The following is a 27,347-nucleotide window of genomic DNA, read 5'->3' on the forward strand; positions in this document are numbered from 1 at the left end:
CAGAAGGCCAGGGATGGACCTCGGTGACAGACAAACCCTTTATGCTGAAGGACTAGCCCAAGCCTCAAGTGAGCTGCAAGTCTACCCCTGGCCCTACCAAGTAGAAACCTTGTGCATCTGGACAAGGTATTAAGCTCTTGGGATCTCCATATCATCATCCGTAATGTTTCTATGCCAACTGGACAGGTACCTGATACAATTACCTCTTCTGGTTCTTGTGAAAATCTAAGCAGCTAAAACCACAACACTGGCGGCTGGAAGCCTAACAAATCAATTTATTAATAATTCATCCATTCAGCAAATATCTGAGTACCTACCATGTACTGGATATTTTAAGTCAGGCAAAAACCACTGCCACAAAGCTTACATTCTGAGAAAAGCAGACAGACACACATATAAAATATATCAGGTGATATGGGCTCTGGTGTATAACAGGCAGGCAAGGGGGAGAAAGAATGGGGAAAGAGTGCCAACTGAAACACTGTGGTCAGAAAGGCCTCACCTTGTGGCACCTGGGTGGCTCAGCTGGTTAGGCATCAGTCGGCTAAGTGTCCAACTTCAGCTCAAGTAACGATCGCTTTGTGGGTTCGAGCCCTGCATCAAGGTCTGTTCTGACAGCTCAGAGCCTGGAGCCTACTTCAGATTCTGTGTCTCCCTCTCTCCACCCCTCCCCTTCCCACACTCTGTCTCTCTCTTCCAAAAATAAACAAACATTATAAAAAATTTAAAAATATGCCTTCACCATTTGATTGTCCTATTAAAAAAAAAGGCCTCACACAGCAAAGGGCTGAAATGTAGAAGCATGTTACACATTACTGGCCACAAAAAAGAGGAGCCCAATGGGGTCCAGGGCTTCTTTTAAAGGTGACTGTGGAGATGGCTTCATATATGTGAACATACTAAAAACCACTGAATTGTACACTTCAAATGGATGAATCAAATAGTGTGTGAATTATAATTCAACAAAGTGAATTATATCTCAATAAAATATACCAAATAAAAATGTATTAACCAAAGGCTCATGCATATGTAACTGCACCACAGTCTTCATAGAATGAGATGGAAAATAGCTGCCCTTCATAGAGGATTACAAAACTCACAGCAAGCTGTGGCATCTGTACTAGTTTCGCACTTACATCGTGCCTGCCCCTCCATCAGCCGACCCCTCCTCTTCTAGGCGCTGGTGAGGTGGCAGGCTTGGCCAAACCTGCTCTGTATCCCAGGTCACAACTGGCTGGAGGTACAGGCACCAGATCCAAGAGCAGACAACTGACAGGGGGGTCAGTGACCTCCCAAGAGTTGTTGCCAGACAACCTCTCCCCAAACAAGGGCAATATCATAGGATGCTGACTTAAAAATATGGAAATACTCAGATGTACAGTGGAGGACAGTGAGGCTGCTAGAACACTTAAGAGAAGCAGCCTGTGAGTGAGCCAAAATTTGAAGGAAGCAGAAACTATGAACAAACAGAACTGATGGAAGTGGATAAAAGGAAGTCAAAATGGTGGACATAGAACAACCTAGACTGTGAAGACCAGCTGGGTCACAAAACCTTTTGTTCAAATTAGACTGCTCTGGGCTTCTGGTGGACTTTCTGGTTCTGGTCTCTAATTTATTCCTAGCGCACCAAGCTGAAGGCAGTATCTTTGCTTTAGCTTTCTCAGCAAATCTTAGAAGCCACGGAGTCCTGCTAACTTTCCTTTGGCATCACTCATTTCCCTTTGGTGCTCTCTCCCCCTCCAATTGCTCTGCCACCAACCTGGACCACAGTCCCAGTTCTGAAAGTAAGCAGGACAGCCCTCCACAGTCTTTCCTGGCCCCAGGTTCTCCCTGATCCATAAAGGAGTGCCTGATTATTTTCCCCTTTAAAGAGCACATCTCTGTATTTCCTACTCCCAAACCACAACTACTCCCAGTTCTGTTTTAAGGCAGAAGTTATTTCCACATTCATCCTTCCCATAGACCCTAATAATTTTCCACTATATTCCAAATAACCTTGGGTATTCAAGACGTTCCCCCTTCCCAAAAATTTCTATCCCTCCCATCAGCCCATCCTAAGTCAATGCTACCTTCTCCATGGAGCCTTTTTAATTATACCATGTATCCATGAAGGCATCTCTTCTTAAAATCTGGTGAGAAAACACAGCACTTAATTCCATAGAACCTTTTGTTTCATGTTTGTTTCCATAACTAGAGTGTAAATTCTAATAAGACAATACATTATATTTTTGTAGCTCTCTCTCATTCACTAAGACCAATAACAACAGAGTTCACATTAACAGTGTTCAGTGAAGACCTATCGATTGAAGTTGATAGAGAAACACGACTGAGATCCTAAACTGTTTTTGGTTGGTCCAGAAAGTGTCTCATTCAACAGGGATTCCAATCTTCTCTTCCCTCGCCTTCCTCAACAACCCTTTTCCAGACTCCCTTGCAGTGAGGGGAAGTCACATGAAAGCAGAGGCCAACAGGATATAAGTAGAAGCTAATGGGAGGTTCCTGGGAAAGCCTCTGATATACACTTTGCTTCCTATTACTTCTTCCTCTTCCTGTTCCCCTAGAAAGGGGGGTGTCATGGCTGGGCCATACTGTAACCATGAGGAAATGGCCAAGAAATCTGTAGAAACCTCAGTCTTGACAACCAGCCAGCAACCACATACTATTGACTTACTTTGTGAGAAAAAAAACACCAAGGGGTGCCTAGGTGGCTCAGTCAGTTGGGCATCCAACTCTTGATTTCAGCTCAGGTCATGATCTTAAGTTTCCCGGGTTTGAGCCCTGAATCTTGTTCCTCCGCTGTCGATGCAGAGCCTGCTTGGGATTCTCTCTCTCCCTCTCCCTCTGCCCCTCTCTGCTTGCATACACACACTCTCACTCTCTAAATAAATAAATAAACAAACTTAAAAAAAAAATACCAACTCAGTCAAGGTTTGTCTACTGGCTTTTCTGTTACACGCAACCAATTGTTACTCATGCATTGCTTCTCAAGACACAAGCAGGACATGGGGCACCTGGGTGGTTCAGTCAGTTAAGCATCAGACTCTTAATTTCTGCTCAGGTCATAATCTCACAGTTCCTAAGATCGAGCCCCAAGTGGGGCTCTGCAATGACAGTCAGGAGCGTCCTTGGGATTTTCCCTCTCTCACACGTGTGCTCTGCCCCTCCCCCACTTGCTCACTCTTTAAAAAAAAAAAAAAAAAAAGACATAAGCAAGATAAATACAGCAATATAAAGCAAAGACAAAATACACAGCAAACAGCCACAGAAGCTAACTCACAATGTACTACACACACATCCATATACGTAACATCTCTACCTATATAAGCATAAGAAAAGAACAACAGGGCAGTATCTATTTGTGGTGTTTATAACACCAAAAGTAAAGCTACTCCTTAAAATACCTTATCCACAGCTTGACAAAGAAAACCCTAACGTTAATGTTTTCAAAAAGAGCTGTTACTTTTTGATAACGTGGCACTGATATTCCTATAGCTAGGATCCCTTCCTGTTTACAGTCAAATGGAATGGGATGCCTTGCATTTTTCTAGGAGAAATTAAATGAGAAGTGATGCTATGAACACAGAACATCCAGAGTAAGTTTCAAAGGTTTCACATGAACTGGTTATGTAACAAAAAATTTTAATAAGGAAAAATATGACATTCTGTTCTGCTTAAAATAACAAGTACTTCTAATATCACAGCTTTGGTTTTGCTTAAGTAAGATGTTTGCTTGTATTTTATCAGTACTTTCTGGGAATTTTTTTTAAGTTCTTATTTTAATCACCCAGTGTTCATCACAACAAGTGCCCTCATTAATCCCCATCATCTATTTAACCCATCCCCCACCCACCTCCTCTCTGGTAACCATCAGTTTATTCTCTATAGTTAAGAGTCTGTTTCCTGGTTTGTCTCTTTTTTCCCCCCTTTCCTTCTTTTGTTTCTTAAATTCTACACATGAGTGAAATCATATGGTATTTGTCTTTCTCTGATTTATTTCACTTAGCATTATAATCTCTAGGTCCAAATCTGTGGTTGCAAATGGCAAGATTTTTTTAAGTTTTTTTTTTAATGTTTATTTATTTTTGAGGCAGGGAGAGACAGAGCATGAACGGGAGAGGGTCAGAGCGAGAGGGAAACACAGAATCTGAAACAGGCTCCAGGCTCTGAGCTGTCAGCACAGAGCCTGACGCGGGGCTCGAACTCACGGACTGTGAGATCATGACCTGAGCTGAAGTCGGACACTTAACGGACTAACCACCCAGGCGTCCCCCTTTTTTTTTTTTTTTTTGTTTTGTTTGAGACAGAGAGTACAAGCAGAGTAGGGGCAGAGAGAGACAGAGAGAGAGAGAGAGAGAGAATATGAATGAATCTCAAGCAGGCTCCACACCATCAGCACAGAGCCTAATGTGCAGCTTAAACCCACGAACCATGAAATAATGACCTGAGCTGAAATCACAAGTCACATGCTTAACCAAATGAGCCACCCAGGTGCCCCGTTCTTTTTTATAGCCAAATAATATTCCATTGTCTATACAACACACCTTCCTTCTTCATCCATTCATCAATCGATGGACACTTGGGCTGTTTCGATAGTTTGGCTATTGTAAATAATGTTACTATAAACATAGGCACACATGTATCCCTTTGACTATTTTTGTATTCTCTGGGTAAATACCCAGTGGTGCAACTGCTGGGTGGTAGGGTAGTTCTATTTTTAACTTTTTGAGGAACCTCCCTACCTTCCAGCATGGCTGCACCAGTTTGCATTCCCACCAACAGTGCAAGAGGGTTCCCTTTTTCTCCACATCCTCGCCAACACTTATTGCTTGCACTGGTGATTTTAGCCATTCTGACAGGTGTGAAGTGATAGCTCATTGTTGTTTTAATTTGCCTTTCCCTGACGAGGAGTGAGGAGTGATAAGCATCGTTTCATGTGTCTACTGGCTACCTTAGGTCTTTAGAGAAATGTGTGTTCATTTCTTCTGCACATTTTTTAATTGGATTATTTGGTTTTGGGGCATCGAGTTTTAGAAGTTCTTTGTATTTTGGGTACTAAACTATCACATGTGTCATTGGCAAATAGCCTCTCCCATTCCACAGGCTGCCCGTTAGTTTTGTTGATTGTTTCCTTTGCTGTGTGGAAGCTTTTTATTTTGATGTTGTCCCAATAGTTTATTTTTGCTTTTGTTTCCCTTGCGGCAGGGGACATACCTAGAAAAAAGTTGCTACAGCCCATGTCAGAGAAATTACTGCCTATGCTCTCTTCTAGAATGTTTGTGGTTTCAGGTCTCACATTTAGGTCTTTAATCCATTTTGGATTTGTTGTCGTGTATGGTGTAAGAAAGTGGTCCAGTTTCATTTTTTACATGTTGCTGTCCAGTTCTCCCAACACCATTTGTTGAACAGACCATCTTTTCCTGTTGGATACTTTTTCCTGCTTTGTCAAAGATTAATCGAGCGCATAATCGTGGGACTACTTGGGACTTTTTTAAAGGTATAAGTTTGAAAGGATTTTAATATTTTTTAAGGACCCAGTTCTATTATAAATCTAATAAAAGAATGTACAAGTTGTACTGTGCAGCAAAATTGCTATTTTTGTCTTTTTCCTGTTACTTTTCATTATGTGAAAAAAATTAAACATGAACACCCTATCTTCACACATATGTAACAGTGAAAATTCACCCACACTATCTCTACATGGAGACAGACTAAAATAACAAGAAAAAACTGTATACAACTTTCAGCTTAAGTAGAAACAAACACTGACAATAAAAAGTCAACCAAAAGAAATGCACACTTCTGACAATAACCACCCTGAGCTTTCTTTCCATCTGGAGACAGTTTGAGGCCCTCCGGAGAATTTGAATGCTATCCTAACTGCACCCTAACTCCTCATAAGCCAGTCTTCAGGCTCCAAACGTTTGTCAACTGTGAAAGCCAAAACAACTTTCTAACCAGATTGTACCAGCTCTGACACTATACAAAGTTACAAAAGGCACTTTCTGTCTCACATCAGTGGCTCAGAAACTGGACAGGAATGGAAGGCTCTGGATTCTCACATTCTTATCTGTGTCTTTACTGGTGTCACGTAACCTCTCCAGACTTCAAGGACTTCCAACATTCCAGGAGCCAGACAGGCATTTACTCACAGCAAGTTATTAATCCAAAAACCTAAGAACCAGGCACTATTCTAGGTACTGGCAAAGGATAGAGAGAAGATACCACCACCCTCGAGGGGGCTGAAAGTGTTGGAATCCAGCATGTGAGCAAGGTGAGGGGCAAAGCTTCCAGAACGTTCAGTTTTTATTAGACCAGTAGCGGCAGATGAATGGAAATCCCAACCACAAAACAATGTCACATCATCTTGATTCAATTCATTAACTTCCCTACTTCAATTTTAATGAAGCATCAAGAGGAAAAGCTTTCATTCGTGTAAATTAAATGGTTAAGTCTCAAATTTTTCGCTCATTCACATCTAAGTTTTCAAGGTACACAATTATGATGTAAGCACCATGAAAATGGTTTCAAAAGGGAAAAAAAAAATCACCCTTTAAATATGATTCCCACATTTACTTGTTCATTAATACTGCAAATAAACAAATTCAAAAATGACTTCAGGGGCACCTGGGTGGCTCAGTCGGTTAAGCGTCCGACTTTGGCTCAGGTCATGATCTTGCGGTCCATGAGTTTGAGCCCCGCATTGGGCTCTGTGCTGACAGCTTGGAACCTGGAGCCTGTTTCAGATTCTGTGTCTCCCTCTCTCTCTGACTCTCCCCCATTCATACCCTGTCTCTCTCTGTCTCAAAAAAAAAAAAAAAAGTTAAAAAAAATGACTTCAGTGTAAACTCAACACTGTAAGTGAACGTCAAGAAACCAACAGACAGGACAAAGCAGATATCTTAGAGGCCACTTGGGATATGTTTCCTCATTTTTAGAATACAGTGGTCAGGCATTCCTTCCAGCTCCATGGCAAGAGTTAGGAGGCCAGGACTTTAACTGAAATTCACTAGATTAAAGATTAAAAAGCCCCAAAGTATTTTTTAAATTAACTACAATGTCTTTGTCTATGGCTCTGGACAAAATTCTTTTTAATTTTTTTTCTAATGTTTATTTATTTTTGAGAGAGAGAGACAGAGACAGAGAAACAGAGTGCAAGCAGGGGAGGGACAGAAAGAGAGGGAGACAGAATCTGAAGCAGGCTCCAGGCTCTGAGCTGTCAGCACAGAGCCTGACACGGGGCTAGAAGCCATGAACTGTGAGATCATGATTTGAGCCAAAGCTGTATGCTTAACCAACTGAGCCACCCAGGCACCCCTGGACAAAATTCTTAAACTTCTGGAGAGCAAGTTCCTCATAGATGAACCAGGAAAAAATCTATTTCAGGGTAAATACATTCAGAATACCATCACCAAAAAGGATGAAAATACATCCAGAAAGAAAAGAAATGGTCATTACTTGTGAAGAAAATAAGAGAGCAATACAATTTGGGGCATGAAATAAGCAACAAGTTTAAGCAAGGAGGCATTACTGGCATAAACAGTAAAGCATCCATTTCACAAAACATGTCTTTCCCTTTAAGGGAATAAATCCTCCAGATCTTTGGAGGTCTCGCAGGTCTCTGCTTATCATGGTAAGACAGAGAAGCTGAAAATGACAACCCTAGCAAGCTGTCAGGACACAACAAACCCACACACCCTTTGGATCACTAACCATAACATTACTTTTCAAATTCTGCTTTGGTTAAAGAGCAAATGACCACAAGCTTTTTCATTTCTTGTAAAACAAATAGAATAGTGTAGCCACTATTCCAGATCGTCTAAAAATGACTTCCTTTCCTGCGACTTTTAATAGCTTAAAGGAAGTTCTATCACCTTCATAGAAAACTTTTTAATTTCCTAAGTGCACTTTGCAAACGTAACTGCTCCCCCACCCCATGTCTTTCCACAAGATAATACTGTAAATAAGGCTTGTGAAATTCTGTTATCAATGGCAATAATGTATGCTCTTATAGAAACTAAAGGCTTCACAGTCCGTGTGCAACTGGCAGGGGCACATACCTTTCTGGGTAAGTGCCCTTGGGCAAGGAACTCAACCTATGTAAACCCAGCTTCTTCAGTTGCAAATGGTATTTACTATAAGAATGAGCACCAGGCACCTGGGTGGCTCAGTCAGTTGAGCCTCTGACTTCAACTTCCGCTTGGGTCATGATCTCACGGCTCGGCTTGTGAGTTCAAGTCCTGCGTTGGGCTCTGTGCTGACAGCTCAGAGCCTGGAGCCTGCTTCAGAGTCCGTGTCTCCCTCTCTCTCCCTCTGTCCCTCCCCCTTCCTCCCTCCCCCCCAAAATAAACATTAAACAAATTTTTTGTTAAAGAACGAGCACCAAATAAGACTGTGACAAGTAAATGCTAACCCATGCGAAAAGCTTATATAGTTATTCAGTAAGTGCTAAAAAATTAAATAAAAACCTATTATCCGCTACTACAACCACAATTATTATTATTCTTAGAAACTTATAAATATGTTTTAGTACATCTCAGATAATGTTTTCGAAAAGCTCAACTGATAAGTAGAGTATGAGGCAAATTAAAACAAAATCTATTATCTCCAACTTAAAACAATAGTAATCTACTCACTGCTATTTTAAATTGAAGATATTTTATATGCACCTTCATTTAAACAAATCCAACAGCTAAAAATGGATATTCACATACACATGCCAAAAATAGGTTGGGAGATGACTATTCATTTTAAAGGAATCATCACTGATCCCTCTTAAATAATAAGCATAGTTTAGTCACATGTAAAATATGATTAGATTACACACACACACACACACACACACAGTAGAAGCCCACAGAGCTGAATACATATCGATTCCATTCCATTCCAACTTTTCTTCCTAATATAAATTCTCAGTTTTTGTACACATGTCATTCAAAAAGGTGCCCTCCAGCACCTTCCAAAGGTCAAACAAATGCTCACCGATGCCACTAGCTTCCACCATGGAACCCACTCCCACTCAGTTCCTTTCTGTTTTGTTCTCACTGCATACGTGAAACTGAGGGAGTACATTTACTCACAACCCCACGTTCAGCTTTAAAGCTTGTGGAATGAAAACTTCAAAGTCACAAAATGTGAAGGTCTTTACAAAGCTGCCTCTCTGTTCTCTGGACAAAGCAGCACTTTTTAAAACCTTTTGTTCCATGATTGTCAAGGTAAATCAGTACTGCAGACGCTCTGGCAGATGCTGCCAACAGGCACCAAACCATCTTACAGCAAACAAAAACCTGTTAACTGTGGTTAAGTGATACATCCGGTTTCTGGATGTCGGACGCTCACCAATAGTTTTGCATAGACATACGAGCCTGTTAGATGATGTCAATTAAGACAAGCAGTCAACTGTCAAAGATTTCAGAGTTCACAACATATTTAATTTAACCGCCACAATTCTCCTAGACTGGCAATGAAAATAGTCCAAGTAGGTCATTTACCTCCTTTCACATCTCTGCTCTAGATACTATCCAGCATTCACAATAAAATGGACACAGGGAAAATATTTCCATTTCCAGAAACCATCATGCAATTCAGAAGAAAATGAACTTATGTAGACAACTTTTCTACATGCTTACAGGATTATCTCAACCTTAAAATTGAGGGAATATACATGAATGGAAAGGAAAAAAATCTGATTTCTGGTCAAAAAAAGTTTCTTAAGTTTATTTATTTATTTTTGAGAGACACAGAGTATGAGTGGGGGAGGGGGGGAGAGGGAGACAGAGAGGGAGAGGGAGACAGAGAGAGAGAGAGAGAGAGAGAGAGAGAGAGAGAGAGAGAGAGAGAGAGGCAGGGAAAGGGAGAATCCCAAGCAGGCTCCTTGCTGTCAGTGCTGAACCTGATGCAGAGCTCGACTGCATGAACTCTGAGCTAATGACCTGAGCTGAAATCAAGAGTTGGATGCTTAACCAACTGAGCTACTCAGGTGCCCCCCCTTCTATTTCCTTCTTCCTTTAAAAGGAAAAAAAGAATGTAAAATTGCTCAAGCCACAGTGCAAGATGAATTACACCCACAAACATCAGTTTTCCTTAGCAATACTTTATTTCTCCAAAACTAAAGAGAAGCACTGTATCAGTGTCAGAAATTTAAGCCACCGAATCACTATTTAATTTTTAAAATATTTTCTTGGATGATCACAAATTAAAATATTATAAATATTATTAGCTATGCTGATCTATGCTTTTCCACAATGACCAAAAAAAAGTGTCAGTCGCTCCATACTTTGACGTTAAACGCTGGAAGGCACAGACCCCAACTACCACATTGTATCAACAACCTTAACCTTGTACCCAGGCAAGTCACACAGACCCCAGCCTTCATTTCCACCCTCTCATCTCTCCTAACCTTCTCTATTTTTGTTAAAGGGAATTAACCAAGGGGCACCTGGGTGGCTCAGTCAGCTAAGCGTCCAACTTTGCTCAGGTGATGATCTCCCCAGGTGATGATCTCCCTCCCCATTTATGAGTTCGAGCCCTACATCAGGCTCTGACAGTGGAGCCTACTTAGGATTCTCTCTCTCCCTGTCTCCCTCCCTCCCTCCCTCTCTCTCTCTGCCCCTCCCCAACTTGTGCTCTAAATCAAAAATAAACTTAAAAAAAAAAAAAAAAAGGAATCAACCAAGCAATGGGAAAAAAGACACGGCAAACTTACCTGACTAGTAAGTCATACTGTCCTCATTTGTCACATAAAGCCTCTAGGTCCAGATCAAAACAGGTCTAAAAGTCACTTTCAAATATGTGAGTTCTCTTACTTATTAGATGTCTGCTTTTCTTCCTATGTTCTACATATCCCTTTGCTGTGAGTCTTAGCATCCTGGTCACGAAGATAATCACTGGATGCCTGCTTCTTCAACCTGGTGGCAGGCACATCATTCAGTTGGCCAAAGTATACCATCTGCCATGCTCAGAGACTGGGCCGGGACCGACAGGGCCTTTAGGGTGGACAACCACATGTCCAGGTTTACCCGGGACAATCCCAGTTTATCCCTATTGTCCGGCATAATTTCACTCTTAAAAGCATCTTTAAATTTTTTTTACATTTATTTTTGAGAGACAGAGCATGAGTGGGGGAGGGGCAGAGAAAGAGGGAGACACAGAAGCAAGCCCTAGGCTCTGAGCTATCAGCACAGAGCCCAATGCGGGGCTCGAACCCATGAACCCTGAGATCAATATCTGAGCCAAATTCAGATGCTCAACTGACTGAGCCACCCAGGCGTCCCCTACTCTTAAAAGCATCTTGATAGGGACTATATATGGTCTCTCTACCTCTAAGGCATTGTTTCTCAGCCTCAGCACAAGTAACTTTAAGCTGGATCATTTCTTGTTGTAGCAGGCTATCCTGCGCTTGCAGGACGTAAAGCAGCAAGGCATCACTGCCCTCTCCTCACTAGATGCCGGTAGCACTTCCCAGTTATGACAACCAAAAATATCTCCAAGGGGGTAGATTCATCCCTTTGAGAACAACTCCTCTCAGGAAAAGGAGTCACTGTTCTCTGCAATTACCAGGCAATAAGAAAGATGCAAGACTCGGGGCGCCTGGGTGGCTCAGTCGGTTAAGCGTCTGACTTCAGCTCAGGTCATGATCTCGCAGTCCAGGAGCCCGAGCCCTGGGTCAGGCTCTGTGCTGACAGCAAGCTTTGGATTCTCTGTCTCTCTGCCCCTCCTCCACTTGTGCTCTCTCAGAAATAAATATTTAAAAAAATTTTTTTTAATTAAAAAAAAAAAAGACGCAAGCTTAAGCTCTCATCACCATGCAAGAGTGCCAATCTCAGGGTGGAGCCAACTGAAGGAAATGCTAGAGATGCAAAGAGAGACATGATGTCACTGTGGGAACCCCCGGATTCAGGTGTACCTAAGCAAGCCCCCCTCCTCAGACTTCGCTCATAGGAGCCAAGAAATCCTTTTGCTTCAACTAATTTTAATTGGGTTTCTCTCAGTTGCAACTGAAGGAAGTGAATGAGGATGTAACGCACGTTTTAGGTCAAAAATTCGAGCTGTCAAGAAAGGAAAAGGGCACAGATTAATTCTGAACCCTATCTTGTGCTTTCCACAAAAAGAGGACACCAACTCTAGCTCTAGGGATACAAGTGGGGAACTTCTCCACTGAACTCCTAGTCTCTCCCTTTGAAGAGCCTGAAAGCCTCTGCCCTTCATCTCCAGGCAGGTAGGGGGGGCGGGGGGTGGTTTCCAGCCAGTGCAGCCAGGGCTAAAGGGAAGAGGGGTGCCATCTGCACACCCCTGCATCTGAAGAATTACAGTCATCGTAAGCATTTCTTTCTTCCCGAGATCGTTTCTTAAACTTGTTAGAACCTAAGTAGTTAGCCAGGAAAGAGGAAGGAGAGATCTTTTGAGCTCGCTGATAGTTTAATACATTCTAAATTCTCACAGGCTCTTTTCCTCCTCTTCTCTTGGACAAAGGGGTAGAAATCTAAAGGCCTAAAGTCCCTTCTCAGATGTTGCCAGAGGCATTTTCTTCTCTGTAAACATCCAATGGGAACCATCATGATTCCATGGAGATAAAAACAGAAAAATCAGCAGTGTTTTCATTTACTTCTTAAAAAAAAAAGTGTTTTCATTTACTTCTTAAAAAAAAAAAGATTGAAGACTGTTTGAATAAAGTATTCGACTTTAGTGCCAACACAATAAAGTCTGGAATAGAGGCACTTTCTTAATGTCCTAGTGATTGTTTGTCCAGACATCTTATTCCCACCTTTTCTCCCCACCTCCAATTACCTATTCTCAGTTTAACATCCAGATTCCATCCACTCCCCCCATTTCAAACAGACTGTGAAACAAAAGTCTTACAAGTCATGTATTATTTATTAACCAAAGAATGTGGTGGGGAAGAAATTAAAACACAATTAACTATGGAAAACTATCTTGCCATCCACCTCACAGAGAAAATAAATCTACTGGTAATAACATCCTCAATGTCCTGACACAAATCTCCAAATGTGCCTGAGTGTGCACCCATCTTCTCCACCCCTTCTAGGAGTGAAGTAGATGAAGGGCGTGTCCCCCCCTTCACCTGGAATCGGAATTCCATCTTCTACATTCAGAAATACTTGGTACTCTGAAATATTCCCAGAATATTCAATCCCCTCCTCTCCATTGGATACCTTCATTAGCAATGTCCAAATCTCACTCATTAACCAATACTTTGGGAGGCTCCTTTATTTTCCTCATACCCTCTGCAGTCAGGCTCCCATTCCTGCTGTGCCATAAGCTAATCTCCCAGTTATTACCAATGTCACCGTCCTTTTTTTTTTCCCCAGTAAAACTAACATGCAGTGTTATATTAGCTTCAGGTGTACAATATAGTGATTCAACACTTCTACAGATTACTCAGTGCTCTTTAGTACAAATGTACTTTTTTTTTTTTAATGCTCTTATTTTGAGAGAGAGAGAGAGAGAGAGAGAGAGAGAGCGCGCGCGAGCGTCCACGCACAGGGGAGAGGGAGAGAGAGAGTCCATGCTGCCAGCACAGAGCCCGATGCAGGGATCAATGTCACTAACCAAGAGATCAAGTCAGAAACAACCAACTGAGCCACCCAGGCGCTCCAAGACAAGTGTACTTTTAATCCCCTTCACCTGCTTCACCCACCCCCACCCACCCAGCCCCCCCCACCCCCCACCCCACACACACATACTCACCTCCTCTCTGGTAACTATCAGTTAGTTCTCTATAGTTGAGAGTCTCTTGTTTTGTTTGACCAATGAACTGGCTTAATGCAATGTCACCTGTATTGCTAGAACTGGTCCTCTTTGTAAGGCGACCTTGTCTCCTCTCTCCTACTTTGTCTGTGACTTGTGCGACCCTAGCCAAATTTTCCACCTTCTCCACTTCTTCCCCCCACAATCGTTACTGCTCTCAAATCTCCCCCTCAAGCTCTTCTACCCACCCTTTAACAGTTGTGTTCCCCAGGATTTGCCCAGCCACGCTGCCTTCTGCATCTACATCTCTCTCCCAGCAGGTTTGCTATCCAGTTGCATGGTGTCATTTCCTACCTATATGCTGTGTCTCCAGAATCTTTACCTCTAGCTTTATTCCTTGTTCTTGAAATACATACTCAAAAAAGGAAGCAAAGTACTGAATGTGTCCACTGGATAGCTGAGAAGCACCTCAGCTTCAACATATCCAATCCAAAAAATGTATCCTCTCTCCATAAAACCTGTTCCTCTAGCTGGACTACCTCAGTGAATAGCACTCAACTGCCCAGGGCAGGAACTGAGGAATCCTCCTGGGTGCCTCCTTCCTCAACCCCCACATCCAATCACCCACCAAAACTTGCAGCCTCTGTATCCTGACCCCTCCTAAAGAATCAGCCTCATCTGCTACCAGAGTCTCTGGCCTAGGTGAGTGACCTCCCAACCTCCAGTTTCCCTCTCCTCAAAGGCATTCTCAAAACCTCTGCCTGAGAAACTGTTCTAAAATGCAATTCCTATGATGCCAAAGTCCTCTGCTCAAAACGTTTCCATCACTCCCTACTGTGTTACAAATGAAGCCTGAAGTCCTTACCCTCCTTCACCTGGCCCTTCTCACTCCTGCCCCTGTTGGCTCTGCAGCCCCATTGCTCTCACTGGGCAGGAGCTGTGGCCTCTCTCCCTGGCTACCAGAGCTGTCCCTCCAGTCCTATAGCACAAGATCTCTCCAGCCTCCAGGCCTCTGGCATGCATTTAACTGTGCTTGGAGAATCCTTCTTCCCTACCCTCAGCATGGAAAGCTCCTAGCTTTCCTTGTGGCCTCAGCTTAGAAGTTACTACTTTCTTGAAGTCTTTGACTCCCTAGATAGTCCTCTTAACTATGGCCATAGCATCCCAATCTTACTCAACAATATGAATGACAATGCTTAATTAATCCTCCATCTGCCCCACCGGAACTCTGACTTCTGCGTGGATACGCAAGATCTCTGTTCACTGTTAAGCCTCTAGCAACTTGCCCACAATAGGTGGAGTTTAACGACTTGGGATGACACTTTGGCCTGCTGTCATGAATGAAGTTATTATAGTGATAACTTTGTCCCTGCTGTCATGAATGAAGTTATTATAGTGATAACTGTGAAAAGATTTTTAATTTTTTTTCCTATGCTTAGCAAACACATACAGGGGTCACTATGAATCAGTTTTCAAAGTACTTTAGAAATAATTAACTACTTCTAGACACATTTAGGGAGAAAAACCACTACCCACATTTTACACAAGAGGAAATCAAGGCACAGAGGAGTTAAACAAATTGCCCAAGGTTACACAGTAAATCTGACACCAAAGACCATGCTCTTCAATATTTTTGCTATGCTTCCTTTGACCTGCACTTCACAAAGAAAAACAAAACTATCTGTCACAGTGACAGAAGTACCATCTGCCAGATTCTGAAATAAAAGTAATGACAGGTCAATGACACTCCACTCCCTTGTACTTCTTTGGCTTTGTCCCCAACACTTTCAAGCAAAGAGCTTCAGTAATATGCTGGATTTCAACACATTATTACAGATGGTTTCTTCTCTTTAATAAATGAGAGGCCTATATTCAGCACTATACTTCAAAATATTGTTAACCTGACAGAGGAAAAAACACATGTTCACAGACCATTTCTACTATTTGTACTGGGTAAGCCACAACTGTGTCCAAGTTCAACCAAAGGAAGTCAGAATGGTGCTCTTTTGATGATGGGGATGATAATAGCACCTACCATAGGCCAGGCACAGTTCTGAGATCCTTTAAAATGTAACATTAGGATTAAATCATACCACCCAGTAGGCAGAGTTCTTACGATCTCCATTTTACTAACAATGAAACAGAAAGTCAGGCACTGAGGGTCTAAGTGATTTGCCCAAAGTCTAGCAGTCTACACTGCTGATAAGTGGTGGAGCCAACTTTATAGTCAGAGATAAAAACACTCACCTTCTTAAAGAGTACTAAATATCCTGTGTTCAGACCTGAAGTGACATTACTCTGGCCAAATTGGTTTCCTCCAGCCACACACCTCACCATGACTCGCTACCAGATGATGATGGAATGCATACCTTGACACCCAAGGGCAGACAGTGCCCATGGGTGAACACGTCAACAAGGAAGGAGAAATCACACTCACCGTTGAAATATTAAGTAGCACAGGATTAACATCTTCCTCAGGAAACACAAGGAGGAAATTCTAGTTCAACCAGGGAGGCAGGCTTCCAGGGCAACAACACGGGTGTGATACCCGTGAAGCTTGAAACCTACATGTAAAGCATCAGAGATTTTTCTGTGTGTGTGTGTGTGTGTGTGTGTGTGTGTGTGTGTGTAAAGAGAAGGATGTCAAGCCTTCCTCATTACAAAAGCATCCCCTTGGCAAGTCTACAAATCACGTTCCTATATGAGGATAATCAAATACAGCAGGCTGTGGTTGCTGCTTGCTTTGTGTCCTGTCACAAAATACCAACCAATCCCTGCCTAAAAATCATGTTCATCTGACCTAACTAGACTGAAAGGTACCAGATGTCTTAATGCACATTGTGTTTATGAATATTAACATCATTTTTTTCTTCTGATACCAATACAAGAAGTCTAACTTAATGAAAAGACTTTAATTTTTGTTTGTTTTTGATTCAGACCAGCAACTGACACTTAAACTGGTTTGCTGTGATCATCCACACTAAGCTGATAATTTATCAAAAAAATTTTCACTAAGGGACTGCAAAATTCATGGGTACGTTACTTTAATTTTTATTTATTTATTTTGAGAGAGACAGCATATGTATGCAAGTGGGAAGAGGGGAGACAGGGAGAGAATCCCAAACAAGGCTCTTCACTGACAGTGCAGAGCCTGACGTGGGGCTTGAACTCATGAACTGTGAGATCATGATCTGAGCCGAAATCAAGAGTCAGATGTTTAACTAACTGAGCCACCCAGGTGCTTCTCATGGGAACATTATTTACAGATTGTTGTCAAAGCTACTGGTTTAAAGTTTTTAAAATTAATTATAATACTTTATCATTTCATACTACATAAATTCACTAATAAGTTGTGTAGCAATCAAAAAATGATGAATATATGATACATCACAGAACATCTTATGTTTTTATAGAATATCTATAAAACATCAATTAACAAAGTCTTTTTAAATGCCACTTGTAGGAAAAAGAGGTTGAACTAAATGAAATAGAGCCACTACATGTATCCACATGGATAAATCTCACTAATATGATAGGGGAGGGGGAGTTGCACATATAGTTTGAAAACCCTTATATAAAGTCTAAAAACATGCTATTATTTAGGAATTTGTACAGATATATTAAAGTGTCTGGGAATAATAAATGCTGGTTTGAGACAGTTGCTACCTCTTGGGGAGAAGGGATAGGTTGCTACTGGGGAGAGGCAGACAGGAACAATTTTTTCCCAACCTGCGAGGCTACTAATACAGAAATGTTTATTATGAGATTTTATATATATATACGTATATATATACACACACATATATATGCTCTTTACATATACATTGTTCATATACTTTTATGCAAATATATATAAATATATATATGTGTGTAGCATAGTTTACATTTATTTATTTTGAGGGGGCCAGAGAGAGAGAGACAGAGAACTCAAGAACACAAGCAGGGGAGGGGCGGAGAGAGGGAAAGAGAGAATCCTAAACAGGCTCCACACAGTCAAAACAGAGACCAACGTGGGGCTCGAACTCACAAACCATAAGATCATGACCTGAGCCAAAATCAAAGGACGCTTAACCCACTGTGCCACCCAGGTGCCCCTCTATGGTATATAGTTTTAATGAGCTAAGAACAGAGCTATTCCCATATGCTTCTCCCCTAACATTTACAACCATTTATATCTTAATGAGAGAACATGTTACTTGAAAGACGATTTATACAGTGTGCTTTCAATGAGTTAAGGACACAGCTATTCCTATATGCTTCTGCATATACATTTACAAAAACTTGCATCTTAATGAAACAAGTAGTGGAAAAATGCAATATCACACTTGTAGTTATTATGAGATTCTCTGTATCTTTTTATATTTCTAAATTATTTCATAATTTTGGCAAAGCAAAAAATACTAATGCCAAAATATGAGAACAAAATGAAAATGTACTCTACCAAAGGGTGGAAGGAAGGAATGGGACACAAAGGAAGAAGGAACTTGGGGTGGGGGGGGGAGGAGCACAGTAGAGATTAAGAGACAGAGACTGAGGGGAAGGAAATGATACTCTTTTAAGTAGATATCTGAAGCTAACTGATCCTAAATCAACAAATCTCTGAATGTCTATACTTCCTATACAAACGAGCAACCAGTTTTATTTACAATAATCATCCTACAGGGCCTTAAATTTTCTTTCAGTCATGGTCCTTGTACTGAGCTAATAAGAACTGTCTCCCAACTAGATCATGAAGTTTACACACATTCCAGATAACCAAGATTTATCATAATCACTTCCCCTAACACAAGACCGCAGTTACACCCCATTATGGAGACAGTTAATGATTGTGGTTAAGGGTTTTAGAGTCAGACAAAAGTGGGTTCACATTCCAGCTCCTCCACTGACAAATTATGTGATTTGAACAAGCTTTCACACTGTTCCTATTCACTGCGACATACAGTCAGCAATCACTTAGAGTACGATTTATGGTAACTTTGCAGACTACCCACCATTTTTATATCCTTCATAATTCTTGCCTCTCTTATGACCCAAAAAACAAACAAAACCGTAAGGTAGTCAAGAGCTATTAGAGTCACAGACTCAAAACAGCTTCTTTGGGGATTTGAGGATTCTTTCATAGATGACAGGATGTACTCTTAAGTACATCCCTCTTAGAGATGTCTCTGGCTGCCTTTTCTCATCTGGAATTTCTCATTGTGAATTTCCCTTAGCAAATACAAGCACTGTCCATTAGTTGTCAAGGTTTCCTTCAGGTTAAACACTAACATTAATGTCCTTTAAAAATATCACTGTAATTTTTAAGTATCTGAAGGCTCCATGAGATGTTATCATCTCAGTACCTGAACACAACTCTTTCTGTCACCTTCAACCCCCACCCCCCCATCAGTCCTCTGGACAGAGGCCTCCTGCTGACTGCTGGAGTCCCAGCTGCAGGTGGCTTGCTAGATTTACTGCAGCCTTACTGACACCTTCTACTTCACCTTCAAATGTTTGTGAACTAGAAATAAATTCTGGAGAATGTTTTCCCAAGATACCATTTAGCTTCGATTCATCAACTTACTTACAAGACTTCAATATCCTGCACTACATTCAAACTTTAGAAGCCTTCCCAGAGTTTGTCAAATTTGTCTATCTTCTTGGTCACTGGTAATGAGGACATGAATGAATATACTCTTAGGGGTAATAAGCACTGAAAGGTTACCCAGTAGTCACTGGGCCAGAACAGAGGTTTCTCAGGCAAGAAAAGGCCCGAATATTAAAACATGTGCCTACAATTTAAAGAATGACATCATAGGTGTTAACATTTCACATCTGAATGCTTATTCTTAATGCTTTACATGTATTAACTTATTTAATCCAACTAGCATGCCTATACGGGGGATAGCATTATAATCTACATTTTATGGGTGACAACACAGATAGAGAAAAGCTAGGGGCACCTGGGTGGCTCTGTCAGTTGAGCTCATCTGACTCTTGGTTTTGGATCAGGTCATGATCCCATGGTTGTAGGATTGAGCCCTACATCAGGTTCCATACTGGGTGTGGAGCCTACTTAAGATTCTCTCCATCTCCCTCTCCCCAGCTCACATGCGCTCTCAAAAAATAAATAAGCCAAACAACTTGACTAGGTTCCACCATCAGTGAGTGGTTGAGGTAGGATATGGACCCAGATAGACCAGTACCCTCAACTTACACTCTTAATCTTCTATGCTACACTGTGTCATCGGCTATTTTAAAAATTAAAACACAAAATGCCTGTTTTCTCCTCTTCCAAAAGTCAACAATGCTCCCTGGTCCCCTCCAAAAAAATAAGCAAAAAAAAAAAAAATGTGGTCAAAGGAACCCCAACAGATAAATAGGAGGACAGGGAAAACGCAACGTGTCAGTAAGATACTGAGCACACCAGATGACTGACCCATAAAACATTCTAAATGAACACAGATGGCTAGTGGAGAGCTCTAAACAGAGACTATTCTAAATGGAGTCAAGGACCACCTGCAGCAAATAAGGTACTTGAAGCTTTTAAAGGCTGGCTAGGTCCATGTCCTAGCTCCAGTCGGACAGTATTTTTATAGAAAGTCTACATGCATACTGGAGAACAGCCCACTGTAGTAAAACCCCAAGAGAGAGTTTAAGACTTACCCCAGGTGATGCCCTGATTTGTCAGGGGTCCGTGGTGATTTCTTTGAGGCAAAAAATACCTGAATCTTCTTTTACATTCAGGGAAAAATAATATTTGTAACTTATCAACGTTTTCAATAACATTTTATTTCTATACTTCTCTAAATTCCACTCAATTCCAGGATCAGCATGAAATTTAGAATCACATTTCTCCATCAATATTGGGACGTGAAGTGGCAGAAAACACAATTCAAACTGGCTTAGGTCATTTAACAATATATCCAGACCTGGGCTTTAGGCATAAAATAGTCTGTGGCTCCCACAGTGACATCAAAAACCCAGATGCAGTAAGCTGTCTGCTCCACGCTCTTTACCTTGGCTCCACTCAGTCCTCCCAAGATGGTAGCAGCTCCAGGCCACACAACCAGATACCACAGAAGAGTAAAGAACCCTTTTGGTGAGTCTCCTCACACAAAAGGAAATCTTTTTCCCAGTCTCAAGCAGACTTCCTATCACGTCTCCATGACCAGAACTGAGAAACATCCTCATTCTGAAACCAGGTTACAAGCACAGAAAATAGGTTCACCATAACGGAGTTAAGAGTTCTGGGACCCTTAACCCTGAATGCATGTTTTTATCACTGCCCAGGTGATTCTAAAGGTCAGCTAGGATTGAAAAACACTGAGTTAGACTAATCCACAGTGCCCTTAATCATCCTTCCCTGAGTCACCTGGGAAAAGGTAGAGACACCTGAACAAAATTCAAGCCAAAGAGAGAAAAGTAATGTTGGCTAGGCAAACAATAGAGTCTACCCAACACTTAAATGCACGTTTGCAAAACACTTTCACACCATTTTACTCAATCCTCAGGCTGGGCTTTCTGCAACAGTCCCGTTTTACAAATAAGGAAACTGAGGCTCAGGATTACGATGTGAAATTCTTTTAAGTCTTCCAAATTTCTATATGTTTCAATGCAATAGCAACTTGGGAAATTTCCCCCGAAAGGAATTATTGCATGAACTATCTGTCTGAAACATTAATGTAAAGAAAGTAAAAAAAGGGGCTCCTGGGTGGTTCAGTTGGTTAAGCATCCGACTTCAGCTCTGGTCACGATCTCACAGTCTGTGAGTTCAAGCTCCACGTAGGGCTCTGTGCTGACAACTCAGCAGATTCTGTGTCTCCCACTCTCTGCCCCTCCCCCACTCACAGGGGCGCCCACACACGTATGCTCTTTCCAAAATGAATGTCAAGAAAGAAAGAAAACTCTGATGTCCTGAAGTAAACAAAACAAAAAATCAAGTAAATATTAAAGCAAATATTAAAATATCAAGGCCTAGGGGCGCCTGGGTGGCTCAGTCGGTTAAGCGCCCGACTTCAGCTCAGGTCACGATCTCGCAGTCCATGAGTTTCAGCCCCATGTCGGGCTCTGGGCTGATGGCTCAGAGCCTGAAGCCTGCTTCTGATTCTGTGTCTCCCTCGCTCTCTGCCCCTCCCCCGTTCATGCTCTGTCTCTGTCTCAAAAATAAATAAAGGTTAAAAAAAATTTTTTTTAATAAAAATAAAAAAATAAAATATCAAGGCCTAAAAAAAGTACTAAAACCAAGACTTGGAAGACTGAAATTCTAGTCCTGGCTGCCATCAGCACCCTTCTCCAGGTCTGTGATAAGAGCAGGTTCACTCAGAGGGGCCCTACAGCTTAACTAACACACACCAAGAAAGCTAGACAATCTAACCTTACTAAACAGCATTTTATGTAACTATGTAAGTGCTTAATAACTGTAAGGACTATTTGTTTAAAAAATACATATTTTTCCTCCAAAACAGAACAAGTTCGCCCAACACTGTCTAATGTAAACTTTGTGAGAAAAGCATATATAGCTCATTTCTATTTCTGGCAAATATGCTATACATTTGTATGAATCATAAGCATCTTAAACTATACAGATATCACGTGAAAGGCTTACAAGAGAAAAGACTGTATTAAGAGAGGACACTGGTTATTCTAGGAGAGGCGTGAAAAAGAAAAAGGACTAAAAAATCCATTTAAACAAAGACTCCATTGAATTGGGTGAATGATCTCCAAATGTACCACAGAAGTCAATGATCCCAGACTTCTCTCTGGAGCTCCCGCCTACCCCCACTGCTGTGTCCAAATCCGCCCTGCACACAGATGTCAAATTCTGTCTCGAAACCATCTCTTTCCCATTATGTCAGCCTTTTGCTGAACACCCTTCAGTGATTCTCCACAGGATAAAGTCCACATTCCTGACCTCACTTTTACGACCCTCCATAATCTGAAACTGACCTCTCCCTTTATCCCATTCCAGGCTGGTCTCCTCATGGCCCTCAAACACTGTGGCGGTCTAGTTTCTTTTCAGCTGTTTTCAATCTGACCAAGTTCTACAAGGTTTTATTCCTTACTTAAAACAATGAGTTCCCAAACTCCCAAGTCACATGTCTTCATTCTGACCTACAACAAACTCTTGTTTCTGGCAAAGTTAGAATACTTGCTTGTCACTGAATTTTTAACCTTTTAATATGTGTGTCTGTGTATCCTTTGTTTTTTCAAGAATTTAGCACAATGTGGGGGCACCTGGGTGGCTCAGTCAGTTAAGCGTCTGACTCTTGATCTCGGTTCAGGTCATGATCTCAAGGTTTAGTTTGTGAGCTCCAGCCCTGAGTCACTGACAGCACAGAGCCTACTTGGGATTCTCTCTGTTCCCTCTCCCTGCCACTCCCCTCCCCCCACTCACACACGAGCACCCTCTCTCACTCAAAACAAACTTAAACAAAATGGAATTTAGCACAATGCTACAGGTGTTCAAACATATTCCCTAGATTGAACTGAATTCAACTACAGGATGATAAACTCAAGGACAAGGGCCTTGGGCTTATTACCTCTTTGAATCTCAATCCCAATATTTAATGAATCATAGATGTTAAATATTTGCTGATTGCCGCCATCACTGAACCCAGCAGTAAGCCTTCAAGTCCCACAGAGCCACCTCCAACTTCTTTAAATATTTATGGAATATTCAAACATCAAGACATCAGAACTACATAAATCCAACAAGTATCTAGTGCATGCAAGAGACATCTTACAGGGCAATTAAAAACAGAAATCACTTAAACTCACAATTCTGAAAATGCACCAAATGCTATTTTTGCACAACAAAGTGTAAAACATCCGAAAATTTAATCAGTCTGACCTAGTTGATTGTTATTCTTTCTGCAGCAACTCCCTCCACCTCATGTCCTCCCTTCACTTCTTGGCTCTCAGATGTTATACAGAAAGGCTCAACTGGTTAGGCAAACAGCTGACCTACAATGCAATTTCCAAACACTGCAGGACCTTACCAATGCCTCTAAGAAGTAGGACAAAAGAAACTGAACACAAAAGAATTAAGTGACCTGAGCGGCTGTCATGTAGCCAGGCCCTCACAGTAAAGGTGAATTAAACTCAGGTGCCCTGACTTAAGTCCTATTGGTGCTTGTAGTCTTTGATGGGAACTAGAATTAAAATTTAAGGAGTGGGCTGGGCAAACACAGGGTCTTCCTAACTTGCCTAAAGCAAGTGAGCTAAAGCTGTGGTTTTTTGCTGTCTTCTGGGAAAGAATTTAAGTTAATCAGGGGCACCTGGGTGGCTCAGTTGGTTAAGTAGCCAACTTCAGCTCAGGTCATGATCTTGTGGTACGTGATTTCAAGCCCCACATCGGGCTCTGTGCTGACAGGTCGGAGCCTGGAGACTGGAGCCTGCTTCGTCGGATTCTGTGTCTCCCTCTCTCTGACCCTCCCCTGCTCCTACCTGCCCTGTGTCTCTCTCTCCCAAAAGTAAAAAAACATTAAAAAAAAAAAAAAAAGAATTTAAGTTAATCAAACACAATGAGGAAAAAAATATACTTTCTGGGGGCTCTTAATCACGATTATAAATTATGTTTCTTATGGTAAAGTACAAGAATCAAAAGGAGTAAGACACCAGTTCACAGAAAGTCTACATTCTGGGGAGGAAGGCTGACAGCTGGCCCCCCAGATGTCCCAGCTGCTGCTGGGACACCAGGCATGTGTCCTGTTGGCAGAAGAGGGAACATGCAGTCACATAAATAGCTTTCTACCAGTGGCCAAACTGGCTTTGCCATCTGCCTCTCCCCATACCAAAGCCTCCCCCCTCATCTTCCTAGCTCCAGAGGGAGCTGCTAAGGCCAGTAAGAGAGAAGAACGTACACTCCCCTGGCCATTGACCCAAGCCACAGAAAGGAGTCCTCTCCCTCATGTTCATTCACACATACATGTACACCCTGCCCTCTCCTCCCTCCTTCCTACATACTTACAGACTCTCCCTACTTCCCACCCAACACACATACCTAATCCAAGGCACTGGACAAAAATCATCCAAATAAGCCCACATATCCCAAAGTGATGCCCAAGCCTCATTTTGCAACACGAACAAGGTCAGAGAACCAAAAGGAACCCTGGACATCATCCAGAGAAGTTGACTGACCTGCTCCCAAAATTACAGGGGTGGCTCACTAAATTCTTCCTATTAAAACTTAGTTCAACTCATTCGTTAAATGAATATTCACTGTTCCAGGCACTGTGCTGGGTTCTTGAGACAGTTTGTTCAGTAGGTTTTAATCCTTCTTAATGCAAAATTGGGCGGGGGGGGGGGGGGGGGGTAGGGAAGAGGGTGATATAGGGTATCTTTCCCCAGAGTTGATATCTACAAACAAGTGTACAAGTGACTAATTCCCAAAACGGGGAATTACCTAATTGAGAAACTAGAGAAAAGATAAAGACTCCAGCAACACAGACTTGTGGAAGCTGGATACTGCCCTGTCCCCTGCCTATCTTAAGAGGGCACTCAGCAGCATCCTCAGAAGGGCTATGGGCTACAGGTGTGGTCAGGCCACCCAGCTCCTCACTGGAGCGAATGCCGCCCCATATCCAACAGCATCACCAACTCGGTGTTTCAGCATGAATTTTAGCCTTTCTCCCTCCTAGAAAGAATCTCCTCAGATAATAGATATACCTACAGAGATCTATTTCTCCAGTGGCCATTTCATAGTTCAGAAAAAAAAAAAAAAAAAAAAAAAAAAAAAAAAAAACAGAAGAACCAGGGAGGTTGGCATGAAGCCTGACCAGGGTGAAATTCCCTATTTGCAGGCACTGCTGGTTCCAGCCAAAGGGTAAGCTGTCTGCTCCCCCTTACAAGCCGCAATCTTTGAACCCTCGCCGGCGCAGGAGGTCAAGAATGTGCGGAAAGCAGCACAAGGCCAGGTGGACTTTCTGGTTTGGCACAGGGAAGGACTCGGGACGAGACGTCCGAAACGATCAGAAAATACCACGGTAAGAGTGTCGTTTCAGGGACTTTTGAAAAATTCAACGCCCAGGTTTTCAAAGAATCCCCAGAAAGTCCTCTGGAGAGGTCACGAGACAAGGCGAGTGAAACTGATGTTTCTGTTTCAGGAAAGACCGGGCAGCTTTTAGGGTGCAATCCAACCTGACCTCGGGCGGGCCGGCAGGGAACGCAGGCACCAAGGGGTGCCGGGCTGCCGGCGGCGCGCTCCCACGCACGGCTCCCGGCTCTGGCCGCTGCCGAGGGCGAGGGGCGGGAAAGGGGACTCGCCGCCGGCTGCCTGCGGAGCCGGGCAGGAGGGAGCCCGGGGCCTCCCGGCTCCACCGCCGGCTGAGTTGGGGCGCGCGACTGCCCTTCGCGCTCCCGCAGAGGCTCCTGCCGGCCGCGCCGCAGCTCGCCCGCGCCCAGGTCGCCGCTTACTTTTGGTCGCTGCGATGAGGTTCTTCCCGTCCTTGATGAGCTCCTTTATGAACTTGTTGGTCCTCTCCAGCTCCGCTTCGTGGGCGCGGATCCTCTCCCTGAACCACGGGCTGTCGAGGTAGCAGTCGCTGAACTCCAGGGGCTGCAGCCCCATGACTGCTGCGGTCCGCCACCCGTCCGCAGCGCCCTGCGGAGATCCGCGTCGGGCTTCGGGGCAGCGGCCAGGAAGTCCCGGAGAGGCGCGCGGCGAGCGCGGCGCGGACGTGTCACTCGGAGCGGAGCCTGGCGGCCGAAGCGAGCGAGAGCCGCGGCGCCCCAATCCCGGCAGCCCCCGCCGATGCCCCGGCGCCCGCGGCCCCGCCCCGCCCCGCAGACCCTCCCCGAGGCGCCAGCCGCCCCGCCCCGCCCCGGGCGCCCGCCTCCGCTCGCCCCTTCTTTATCCGCCTTCCTTCTTCCTCCCTCCCTTCCCTTCTCTTCCTTTTTCCCCGGCAGCCTCTTCCTTCTCTTCCCCACGCGCAGTTGCCCCTCCTCTTCCTTCCGAGCCTCCTCCGATCTAGAATTTCGTCCCGCGCTTCTCCTCCACCCCCGGGACGCGTGCCCATCCCTTTTTTCGGCTCCCCTACTTGGGATGACTTCCCGCGGGCTCCCGGATGCAGAGAACTCGACCTGGGCAAGGAAGGGGAGACTTAGTTGCAGTCTATAATCCCCGCTCTGCCAGCGACTGCACGCAGAGGTCTGGCCTGCTAGGGGAAACGATGGACTCCTTGATCTCACTTATCCTGGGAGCGACCCTGAGCTGTGAAAGTTTCTCGCACGCAGGGCTCGCTTTTCCTTATTCCCGTTCCCCCTCTGCAGTAAAAATGCGTGCTGAATCTCCGCTTTAATTGAAAGCTTTACATGAGCAGGAAGAGTTTGGGGGCCGAGAGCTCCTATTACACCCTGCTGCGTATCCACACTGAACCACTTGGAGGGAGGGAGAGGGGTGGCTAAACCACTGAAAAGTTGTCTCTGTTGTATTCAGCAGATTAAATTTGCTTGGGTAGGTGGAGATGATCTTTATTGTTCTAAAAATAACCGACGAAAACAAATGCCAGGTTTCACGAGGTGCGGGGGTGACGATCAAATGAGAATTTGTGTCAGCACACATGGAAAAGTATTTTGTGTTCTCTGGCAGAACTCGGATGTGTCTCCCAAAAAGTTAAGATATTTTAAATTCCTGAAATGTATTTCCAAAAGAAATCAAT

At 43.1% G+C, this 27,347-nt stretch overlaps 1 protein-coding gene across 1 annotated transcript in view; it reads right to left on the minus strand.

Annotated features, from left to right (window-relative positions):
* The window catches only part of ARHGAP10 (Rho GTPase activating protein 10), a 330,784-nt gene extending 304,340 nt beyond the window's left edge, over positions 1-26,444 (minus strand). The window contains exon 1 of the mRNA XM_047855976.1: positions 26,104-26,444. Within this exon, the coding sequence (XP_047711932.1) occupies positions 26,104-26,257 (154 nt within the window). The 5' untranslated portion in view covers positions 26,258-26,444. The remainder of the gene's footprint in view (positions 1-26,103) is intronic.
* Between the last annotated feature and the right edge of the window lie 903 nt (positions 26,445-27,347).

Source organism: Prionailurus viverrinus, chromosome B1, assembly GCF_022837055.1.
Source record: "Prionailurus viverrinus isolate Anna chromosome B1, UM_Priviv_1.0, whole genome shotgun sequence".
In the NCBI taxonomy this organism is placed as follows: Eukaryota; Metazoa; Chordata; class Mammalia; order Carnivora; family Felidae; genus Prionailurus; species Prionailurus viverrinus.